This window comes from Triplophysa rosa, linkage group LG20 (genome assembly GCF_024868665.1).
Source record: "Triplophysa rosa linkage group LG20, Trosa_1v2, whole genome shotgun sequence".
NCBI classification, from domain to species: Eukaryota; Metazoa; Chordata; class Actinopteri; order Cypriniformes; family Nemacheilidae; genus Triplophysa; species Triplophysa rosa.
In genome coordinates, this window is record NC_079909.1 from 12,797,155 (window position 1) to 12,809,429 (window position 12,275).

General features: G+C 39.8%; 1 protein-coding gene across 1 annotated transcript; it reads right to left on the reverse strand.

Moving 5' to 3' along the window:
* Positions 1 to 80: 80 nt before the first annotated feature.
* On the reverse strand, positions 81 to 6,331 carry olfml3b (olfactomedin-like 3b). The gene is made up of 3 exons (XM_057362317.1): positions 6,128 to 6,331; positions 4,774 to 5,059; positions 81 to 878 (listed from the first exon to the last, which is right to left on the reverse strand). The coding sequence occupies exons 1-3, from the start codon at positions 6,227 to 6,229 to the stop codon at positions 94 to 96; spliced, it is 1,173 nt and encodes a 390-aa protein (XP_057218300.1). The 5' UTR covers positions 6,230 to 6,331; the 3' UTR covers positions 81 to 93.
* Between the last annotated feature and the right edge of the window lie 5,944 nt (positions 6,332 to 12,275).

The following is a 12,275-nucleotide window of genomic DNA, read 5'->3' on the forward strand; positions in this document are numbered from 1 at the left end:
TGTGTGACTTATGTTTAAGATGGGTTGCCCAAGCTAAAATGAACCAATAACATGGCCATGTCCTCCGCAGCTCCGCCCTCTTCTGGATCCATTCTACACCTCCAGTTTCTTTTTCATTTGCAGTTTGTAAAGGATCTGATATCCATCATCCCATGCATACAGCAACTGCTCCACAGGACTGTATTTAAGACTGGAATGAGTGCCATATCGCTTTGGAAAGTACACATGTGGAGCATCGTCATTAGTGACCATATCGCTGACGTCAAAGACGCACTGGATTCGGGAACGGCTGGGCAGTTTGGAGTTATACACCACGTAGACAGTACCACAGATCACAAACGCCACCTCAGCGTTCTCCCTTACGCAAGGAGTGTCCCACGTCTGCTCAATGTCTAGCGTTTTGGGGTCTACCTTGGCAAGAGAGATGTGCCTCTCGTTCTCCTGTGTGGCGAAGATGGCCCACAGACCTTCTTCATCTACCGCTAGATCAATGTAGGTTTCGGGATTCAGGCTGTAAACTGGGAGCTGATTTTTGGCCGGGAAGACGGCACTGTCCACGACAGTGCTCTTCTGTAGATCGAACTTTATTAATCTCGTTTCCTCGCCCTCCTTCATATAGTACAGGTGGTGTTTGTAGACCGCATGGCCCATACCTCGCCAGGAGGAGGAGAGCTGGATGCTTGTGGCGGATGATAGTCCCTGGGAGGACGTGAGGTCACGGACTGAACCGAATTCATACAGGGTGTTATCATCTGTCCCGTTTAAGATGTACACCTTGCCGGTGGAGGCTCCCATGTCTTTCGTCCACATTCCTTTGGTGCCACCCACTCGTTTGAGGATTTTCATGGCTTTGATGCTGGAGATCATGTCACTACAATCTGAATATAAATGAAAGTATGAGAGAATACAGATAATATGAATAGTGACTTTATAATACCTTTGTGATTTTTGACAACAAGGTTTGGAGAAACATAAGGGGCAGTAACTAATGACAGTTAATAAAGAATGTTGAGTTTTGTCCTTTATAGTATTATATAACACCTTGTTGGCATCTCAGTTATTATATCAATCAATAAATATGTCACTGACTTTGCGATCCATCTCCTGCTCGCTGTACTTTAAACATCAATTGCCCTTTTCTGTTCTTTTGTAAAGTTTATCCATCACATCATCATAACATAACTCACGATGTTCCTGCCACTAACACCTGATTTAACACCAAACCCTAATGGGAATGCATATCACACTATAACAGTCTAATCAGATGTTAATCAGATTGCGGCTATTTACTATGAAAAAGCAATACAGAGTTGCTAAAGTATAAAGCATCCCATCTTCCATTAGTATAATTACTGTCTTTCTGAATGATGAAATAATAATACATTTTATTTAGTACCACTAAGTGCTTTCTAAATGTAGGCTTTGAAAAGATTAGAACCACTATTTAATGTATTATGTATAATCGCGTGTCAGTTTCTAGTTAAAGGCTTGACGTGATTGAACTTGAACTTCCCTGCTCCTGACTTTTACTCATTGTCTCATTAAGAGCTTCTCAAAACCTTAATCTTTCAAAATGCAATTTCTCCTGACATAATGCTGCATTTAAGACAAATATTAAAAGCATAGTTCATCCTGTCACCATTTACTGAAACTAATGTTGTTTTAAACCTCTCTGACTTTGGTCTAATCTTTAGATTAGTTTAGCAGAGTGCCAGAGTTGCACTTTTCTATACAATGAAGTTGTCAAGCTCTAAAAATAGCATCAGTCAACAAGACTGCTACATTTCAAGTGTTCTGAAGTGATGCAACAGCTTTGTATGAGAATCAGTATCACACATTTGACTTGGTGACAGAACTGCCATCATTTCCTGAAAATCTTACCTTAAAACATGTTGCTTGAGATTTAATATATTCACTTTCATAGTATGAAAAAACTGTTGATTATTCTTGCAAGCAAGTTTTATTTAAGATAATTTTATATGACACCATCAAACCAAGTGGCCCCTTATGAAACAAAAAATATATGGGAATACAATTATGCACAAATACTGTACATCTCCATATCACGAAACCAAGTGCTTACATTTTTCAATGGATGAAAAGTGCAAATTCTTTATGTATTATTCAATGTATTGGAAAATTGTAATATATTGTGTCGTGATTCTGGCTCGTCGTGTCATGTCTTTCTTGATCTTGTGTTAGAATCACGGCAGGATCCCTTGTTATGTGTGGAGAGAGTCATTTTGACCCTGTCGGCCTTCGATACTCTCTCCGGTCTTTGTCTGTGTCTCGCTTTATTCTGTATGGTGTTTTATTATTCATGCCACCTGTTCCCCTTTGATTGTCCCTTATTTAATGCCCCTGTGCTCTCTCTGTGTTGGATATGTACTGTTATGTTGCGTGTGTGAGTTTTTGTCTTGTTAGTCTAGTTTGAAGTAGTCCTTTGTGATTGTTATTAGTTAGTCTTGTAGTTTAGTTAGTCTTGTTCTTGTGTTTTGTTATGTTACCCCCACGTGGGTCGTTTGTTTTGTACTTATATTTATTAAATGTCTGTTAACCCCTTACCACTCCTCTGTCCTTGTCCTCTCTACCACCCACCGTTCATGACAGAATGATCAGCCATTTTGGACCCAGCAGACAGAGGGATCTCAGCGGGAGGGGTCGATGCCGCCGGACTCCCTTCCAGGGTTGAATCCGCCGGACTCCCTTGGAGGGTAGAGGCCGCCGGGCTCCAGTCCAGAGTCGGGACCGCCGGACTCCCTTCCGGGGTCGAGACTGCCGGAACCCCGTCCAGGATCGAGACCGCCGGGCTCCCTTCCAGGGTTGAGGTCGTCGGATTCCCCTCCAGGGTTGAGGCCGCCGGTGTCCTGTTCCCGCTGCAGATCCCTGCCGGCCTCCCAGCTGGTGCCCAGGCCTGTCGAGTTGACTGTTTGTGTGTGTTTGTCCTTGTTTGCTGCCCAGCTGCCAGAGAGCGCTGCCCAGCCGTCGGAGATGCTGCCCAGCTGCCAGAGAGCGCTGCCCAGCCGCCGACATCCTGTCCTGTCATGTCGACATCCAGGCCTGCCCAGCCGGTGATAGCTGGTCTCCCAGCCGGCCATCCAGCCGGCGCCATGTCCTGTCCAGCCGGCCATCCAGCCGCGCACCATGTCCTGTCCAGCCGGCCATCCAGCCGGCGCCATGTACTGTCCAGCCGGCCTTCCAGCCGGCGACCTATGTGCTTGTCCAGCCGGCATTCCGGCCGGCACCATGTCAGTGTTTGGTTTTTTATGTATCATGTTTTTGTCATGTCTTGTATTATGGTTTTTGTCATTGTCTTGTCTTGTTTGTGCCTTTTGGAGCGTCAGGATATCGCTCCTTAAGGCGGGGGTTCTGTCGTGATTCTGCCTCGTCGTGTCATGTCTTTCTTGATCTTGTGGTAGAATCACGGCAGGATCCCTTGTTATGTGTGGAGAGAGTCATTTTGACCCTGTCGGCCTTCGATACTCTCTCCGGTCCTTGTCTGTGTTCCCGCCCTTTTGTATCTCTCGTTATTGGTTGTTTATTAGTTCATGCCCCACACCTGTTCCCCTTTGATTTGTCCCTCTATTTAATGCCCCTGTGTTCTCTGTCTGTGTGTCGGTCATTGTACTGATGTGTTGCGTTGTGAGTTAGTCTTGTTAGTCTAGTTTGAAGTAGTCCTTTGTGATGTGTTATTAGTTTAGTCTTGTCAGTTTAGTTAATCTTGTTCTTGTTTCTGTTTTGTTATGTTTACCCCCACGTGGGTCTTTGTTTTGAGTTTGGTGTATTATTTATTAAAAGTCCTGTTAACCCCTTACCCGCTGTCTGCACTTGGGTCCTCTGTCCTTGTCTTCGTGTCCTCACCATCCACGCATTAGAAATATTGTATGTATTATTCTATATTTGTTTTATATACACTACCATTCAAATGTTTAGGATCACTTGAATGTATTTTGTGACATCCGCTTATGTGAAAATATTTTTGTAGATAAAAATATAATTGTGAAAACATAACTTCTTTTGTTAGAAAAAGAAAATAATATTTAATAAAACGTTTTTGAAATTGATGGTTAAATAATGAGGAAAAGGCAGCAAATAAGAGCCCAGCATAAATGGGAACTACTTCAATACTGTTTAAAAAGCATCTTAGGGTGGGACCTGAAGAAACTGGCTACTAAAATTCTACAAATTCAAGGCAGATGGTAGCTAACATATAACAGCTTTGATTTGTTTTAGTTTTCTAAGTTTTTAGTATTGTACAATCTAGACAAAATTATTAATCAGGAATGAATAAGTTTTAAATGCTAGTGTATATTACGTAACTTCATTTATTGACAGTTAAAGGTCCAGTGTATTAATTTTAGCGTCATCTAGTGGTGAGGTTGCGTATTGCAACCAACGGCTCACTCCACCCCTTCCTTTCAAAGCACTTCGGTGGCTGACACAGAACTAAGATGTCGTCACGTTTTCGCTTCTTTGCCAAAGGAAATAACGTATTTACGAAACACGCAGTTTGTCCGTTTAGGGCTACTGTAGAAACAAAATGAAGAATTCCATGTAAGGGGACCCGCGGTGTATGTAGATAGAAATAGCTCTTTCTAAGGTAATAAAAGCATAATGCTTCATACACCTCTGAAGACATGGTTATGTCTATTATATTGCATTTCTGTCAATATATCCTTTAAAAAATTAAACACAGCACCTTAATTTAATACAAAGAAAAATATACTGTATTTTCTTTGCATTTAAAGTGGAACTCTTCCTACGTCTTATTACCTGTGAGCTTGGAGTACTTGGCTTTGTTCCTCTCCTTGACAACCGTCACCTGCTGTTCCACCAGCTTGTCATCAACGTCCACACAAGGCTGCGCACCGTTCTGGGTTTCAAGGTAGTCCATCTCTCTCTCCACGCGATCCACACGCGTCCCCACCGTGTCCAGCTCGGTCCTCAGCGCCTCCTTGGTCTTGTCCAGGCCCTCTAACTGTGCCACCATCTGCTGCTTGAACTCGCGCATCTCAGAGGCATAGCGGCTGGTCTGCTCGTGCCACAAGGAGATGCGGTCCTGCCGGTGAAGAAATAAACAAAAACACATCTCAAGAGGCTATGATTTTGGCATCTCTAAGTATTATTGCTGCATTCTACAGATGGATGGGAAGGCGCTGGAATTCGCTGGCTGGGTAGTACACTAACAATCGGATCATTCTGGTTTTGTTTTATAAGCTTGCTTTCACGTACACGCGTGTGCATTCATACGGTTTACACTATAAACTGCATTATGCAGCCTCTCGTGTGTAAATTATTCAAAGATAAGGCCTCCCTCGACGGCTGCAGGAATTCATCTAGACTTTGGCATTGGAACAGCGTCATTGACGTTGCAGATGGATCAACCTTTGGCAGCAAATGTTCTTTCTTTTATTTGTGACTCAGTGGAAGGAAAAAAGAAGTGTGTTTTAGCATATTCACATGGATGACTGGCCTGTGAAGAACGGTGCAGACTCAGCACGGGAAGGAGCAGAGAAACAAAATTTCTTTCATGTGGCCAAGATGCAAGGAGACGCAGTGAGCAAGACTGCTGGCAGGGAAAATTAAGTGAATAGAGGGAGAAACAGCGTGTTTGTCTCATGTTAACTTAGTATCTGTGTTTATAAAAATATTTTGTCATGCACGCAAAGAGAGCAACAAAAATGACCCTTTTGATTTGATTTTCTGTTATATAACAACAAAAAACACCACAGTACTTTCCTTAAAGGCATAGTTCACCCCAAAATGAAAATTATTTCATTTCAAACCTGTATGTCTTACATTCTTCTGCAGAACACAAAAGCACATACAGCAAGTAACCGAACAATGACGGTACCCATTCACTTCTATCGTTGTTCGGTTACTATCCCTTTAACACTCCTTGGTGACCATGCACGGCATTATTTTCCTGATGCAAGAGGTCATAACTTTTGTAAAACTAAAGTGAATGCCACTGAGAAAATGCATACCAAGTACCAACCGACTGCATTTCAAAATTCAGTCGATTGTCTTTTGCTCTTTGCACTAGTCCCCCTCACAATCTCCAGATTCCTGCCAACTGCTGTCTGGAGGCCAGGGTCTGGCTGGGAGAGCATGGATGAGTTCTTACCTCAATGGCAAGGAGTCTTCTTTCCAAGTAGTCCATAAGTGCCTGCTGCTGTGCCCCAACCAGGCCAAAGAGAAGAAGGACGAGGAGCTGTAAGGCTCTCATCTTGAAGAGCGGAGGTGATTGCCTCGAAACAGTAAGTGTGTTAGTATGTGTGCCCTCATGCAGAGGCACTGACTTTGCTGGAATGTTTTGAGAAAGAGTGTAGCAAGAGGAGGAGCTAAACACATCTGGAGCGCCTCTTCGCTTTCTTTCTCCGGAGAGTTGGATCTCCTTTTTTCTGGTCAAGCATAGAACTAAAACACAATATTCATTTTACATAACATAAATATATCTTTTTTTAATTTTCTTCAAGCACGCTTTGTTGAGTTTCCTCCAGTCCATGACAATAAATAATGGTCATTGGGTTTGCAAATAATAAACGAGTAAAATGTGCCAAAGGTCAACTAGAGAATAAATACAGTTTGAAAAATATCCCAGTGGCGATACAGAAAGATTTTACTGATGTCTTGCCCTTTTGTTTTCTTTCCATCTTCATTTTCTGTGAAAAACTGCACAGCACACATTCATTATGTTGCATAACATTAGATAATTTCCTGACACAGAGTCATTTTTCAGTCTAGTCTAAACCGTGGAGTGCTTAGCTGCCGGCACTTTCTTCAGTGTGGGGCAAACCAAATACGTGTTGCTCTTCACAGTGATCAGTCAATGTGCTGGAACGTGTTGAAACAATCCTGCATCTTTTGTTTGTGGCTCTGTTATTGTTTGGGTGTAATACTGGGTGCAAATTGGAAGAAAATGAGAGACTTTTTGGATAAACGGATAATCTTATAGATTTGGTAAGTCTAGGTTTTGAAAAAAATGCTTATAATTGAATTTCAGTAATGTTGAATGGTCAAAATTATGCCATAAACTAAAAAATTGTTTTATATATATATATATAATCTTTTTATTCTTAAAAATAATATTTAAAAGAATGTTTAAAAAATATATAAAATAAAACAGATGATATCCACCAGGAGGCACTACAGCATAATATCAGTACAAATATCTTGTTAGAAGGTGTGTAGTATTGCTTAAAACAGGGGTTCCCAAACTTTTCAGCCCACAACCCCCAAAATAACAGTGCCAGTGACTCGAGACCCCCACTATCCTCGGAGGTGGTTATACAAAAGTGCACATGCACTTATAGGTCTATCCAAACACGTGCATAATGACAACACAAAAGAATACAGTCTAACATAGTAGTATTTATAGTAATTTACTCATTATTTTACTTGTTGGTATTAACCATGAACTATTACTACAGAAGGTCAAATTTCATCAAACTGATTCGAGTGCTGATGGATGTCCTCTTTATGCAAACGCCGGCCTCATTTCGTACCTGAGGTCAATGGCCTTTTTGTCTGCGATGCTTCTCCGCCCTCCTTTGCTGGCCTCCCTGTGTTGTCTTTGGTCGTTATTAACTAACGTTTCATTTCGACAAATACAAATATCCTAAACTTAATCGCTGAAAAATAATCTGCGTGCACAAATTGACTTGCTGTAATGCGGTTGCTAATGCCGTTAATGTGACGTAATCACCTCAGGGGTTGCGATCGAGGGGAAGGAAATTCGAAAGGCTGATGGCTTTTTATTTGTATGGTTTTATTTTAAACTTAACTAATATTTTTATATTTTGTTACACTTATTGATAAAATACGCTATTTCTAATAATAAAAAAATTGATTTCTGGAAACATCTTGCACCATTGTGGCCTTGCGGCCCTCCCGGGGGTCACGACCCCTACTTTGGGAATCCCTGGCTTAAAACAAGTCACTGCCTACTTAATCTAGAAACCACACTGTTGTTAGAATGTTGTTGGATCATAACAAACAGTTTGAGAGCCCTCAACTCCACCCTCCTCTGAACCCCAATTCAAACCACTTCTGGGACATTTAACCATTTACTGCCATTGTTCAGTACTGTCCCATGAAATAATGTTTTTAACAATTCCTGTGTTCAATATGCATGTGCAATACTCTCTTTTTTAAGAAATGTGTTACTTTTGTGCAATATTGTGCACGCAATACTCTTACCAGAAGCTTTAACATTCTCACTGCTACACAAATTCAGCAGGAAACAACAATGTTCACATATACATACACCACAGCCCACCACATGTCCTCATTTGTTTTGCCCGTATGTCATTTTGCACTGTTTGCCTGAACTGTAAGTCTCCCTGTACAACTGAACTAGCCTATTGTAACATTCCTGTTAACCCAATGCATATGCTTAACATATATTTATTTAAGGTTTTGTATAGTTAATTAAAAGATTAATTAAAAGTTTACAGTTTGGATTTACTTAGACTCTTAAGGGCTCGGCATACTACAATCGAAATCGAAAAACGACCGTCTGTGACCTGATTTTGAACTAAATCTGGTCCAAACGACAATTCATTTCACTAGGTCGCCGCAGCAAACCAAACAGAACTCTCCGGGAAAGTTTGTGTTGGCCGGTAAACACCCTCGAGCCACCATTGGTCCATGGCCATTACGTAATAGGTGGCTGTGTTATGTAGCGCCGCCCGGTCTGTGGGAAATAACGCGTCATTTTATTTAGCTGAGTTGAGGTCAGATAAGGCTACATAAAAAATGATAACATTTGAGGAGCATGAATGCTTTTGAATGTCACGTTGCAGACATCTTTGTTGTTTGTGTGGCCACGTGCGCAGAGGCATACGTCATGTAAACCCCGCCTCCAGAAACAAAGGGGTGTTGGATTGTTCGAAAACACTATACCGTCTCTCAACGTTTTCGAGCTTCGTTTTACCCCAAAACGCAGAACGAAAGTGCAATTCGCCTGGACTATGCTGAGCCCTTTAGTCTAAAAAAGTGATCAAAAGAAAATCTGTAAACTCGTTGCTTAAATGTTGAAATGCATGCTGTATACTTGAAAAATACATAGGCCTAACTGAACTTGTCCTCATCGTGAGGTCATCATGCTAATCTGCCAAACACTTTCATGTCATTTTAGTCATTTTAGAATTTCTTTCTTCTGCAGATTATGAAAAACTTTTTGGTAACTAAACAACACTGCCTCCTATTGCTGTCATTGTATGAAGACAAAACCACTTTTCTCCATTTCTCAAAGTATTTTCTTTTGTGTTCAACAGAAGAATGAGTCATACTACAGGTATTGAACCACATGAGGGTAAATAAATGATGAAAGAATTTTTATTGTTGGGTGAACCCTTTAAATTACAGATTTAGATCTGATATTAAACAATTGAAGTATAATATAATCTTAAATTATATATAACCTATCAAGTGCCCTCATCATCGTCAACTAGTTAACTAGTTAGGATTTTAACAATTTTAAACAACAGTATAAATGTCTCAGCCATCATTGCATTTGTCATTGGCAGCTATATATAAGAACCCCACTCTGACCTGCCCCTAATCCCACTCCTCATTCTAACCTTATATAGTGTGTATAGATCTCATCAGCTTTGAGGCCCCTTACAGGTGTCTGCAATCGGTACAGGCCGATGTTTCCCTCTCATCCTGATAGCTATCACTCTGTGGACTCTATTTCTGCCTCTTATTTGAATGACATCATTTGTTTTCCACTCAAATCTCTAATATACAGTATACAATTACTCCGTAGTTACATTGAGGGACAAAATGAGAAACAAAATTTGCAAGATATGCATATTAAAGCTTAATATTTATAAAAGACATGATGAAATGCAGCCCCGTATGAAACAGAGAACAAATTGGACAGGTTGGCTTATATGATGTGCCTACACTACAAATAATCAATGTAACACCACAAGCCAGTAGAGGGATCAGACCAACAGGTACGCGTAGTCAGCATGTTAGTGGATGCAGATGATCTGGTGCTGCCGTCACCCACAAAAGAGGGTCAGACTACAGCAACATCTAGACACCCTGCACACTTTCTGTCAAACATGGGCCCTATCAGTTAACCTTAAAAAGACTAAAATCATGATATTCCAAAAAAGGCCCAGTCGCCAAAACCAACATCACAGTTTCAAACTAAACAACATGCCCTTAGAACACACCCAAAACTACACATATCTTGGTATAAACATTAGTGAGAAACAAGGCACGAAGAGCCTTTTACACCATCAAAAAGAATATCAAAATTTACATCCCAACTGAAATCTGTCTGAAAACAATCCAATCAATTATAGAACCAATCGCGCTGTATGGATGTGAGGTTTGGGGCCCTCTCACCAACCAAGAGTTCACCAAATGAGACAAACACCCAATAGAGACTCTGCAAACAGAAATGTGTAAAAACATTCTACGGGTACAGCGAAAAACTCCAAACAACGCCTGCAGAGCAGAATTAGGACTATATCCTCTAATATTTAAAATACAAAAAAAGAGCTATTAAATTCTACACTCAACAGAGACACTCCATCAAAAAGCGAGCCCAGAAGTCTCGTCCTTGTTTTATAAAGATTGCGACTGAGGTCCAATGAGTTTTCTGTACGGATGGGACAAAAACACATCTTTATTATTACTGTATGTATTTGCACGTGCAATAACATAATACATTTATAAGAAATTCATACGTGCAATATAATAGAGAGTGGTGGAATAAGACCTGGGTGACCACTCTTCCGCCTTGCGTTGTACCTGTCTGTTGGTTTTTAGTTGTCAAATTAAGAAAATATGCACAAGTTCTTTTATCCGACAAGCACACGAGCTGCTTATTCTTTTTGCGCAGTTTGTTTCACGCTACAACAGCAGCAGCAGCACGCCTAATGTTTTAATCCCGACTTTTATCCAATGTCTGAGAAGACAGCGGTGAATTCGGTCATCAAGAGGCTGTGACGGCTGTCAATCAAACTTTAGCTCCCTCCCATGTCATAAACTTGCAAGTAAAGTGAAAGCTGATTAAAAAGTTCAGACAAAAGTAAGTAACATTTAAAAACAACTACGATGAACAATTATTCTTTGTTTACAATATAGAATAGGATATTGTATTCCTTTAGTGTGATTTAGTATAGAGTGAACATTTGCTTAATTTGGATTTATGACTATTTAGTATGGTTTTGGTTTAAGATAAAGCCTGCAATTGAAATTGTTTCATGTTGTATAGTATTTTTTTGTGCCTTATTTATGTTGTAGTTGGATTGGACTAAATTACACATTATTTTTATACTGCATTTCACTGTCTATATGGTGAGCAGTTATGGTGTCAGTGGTTTGTATGGTGTGCATATAGTACTATGTATATGTATTTGTTTGTGTGACAGTATTTTCTTTTTCCTGTTCTTGGTGTCTTGCTTTTGTTGGTGAGATGCACTTCTAGGTGTTCGAATTGCTATCAATGTATAAATTTTAATCTAACTTTCAGATTTTCAGGTCATTTATTTTCCCAGACTCGGTATGCTGAGGAAGAGATCCTAAAAAAACAACTTGAGAAATGTTCTGTTTATTGTGGTTATGATTCATTTCTATACTTTCTGTCCCGTTCTACTCACTATCTTCAGATTTCAAAAGTTCCCTGATAAATAGAAGTCTATTGATTTATTTCAGAAAATGAATATTGTGATGCACAAAAAGCCTACAGTGCATGGATGAATTAGGTTAAGGCAAATTACTGTGAGTTCCTCTTACAAAAACGTTTCTTTCTTTGGGTGTTTTTTACTTGAAAAATAGAAATGGTTTAAATCTGACTATGAACTTCTGAAGAAGTGATAAGATCTCTGTTTATTACTGAAGTGAGTATGTTTTAATGTTAAATACTTTCTTTTATCCTGTCGTATTAACTATGATTCTGTAAGATATTTTCCCAGAGAACTTTTAAAATATTTTTGAAATTAAAGAGTTTATTTAAAAAAATCCCAAATCATGTTTTTATGATGTTATCATATTTTATTGTTTTAGATGTATTTTTTCATTATTACTTAAACAAACAACCCTGTTTTTGAACTCTTGAGTGAACTCTTCAGTTAGGTTTTGGGGATTAATATATAAAATCCTTTGCTGATTTTTTAAGATGTTGGATTGTTTTCCCATATTATTGTTAAATTCTTGATTGCATCAACATTAACTAAACAACATTTACTTAGTTTGCTTGTGTATAGAGCTTATTGTTCATAAAGTATAGCAGTTCACAACCACTTAAT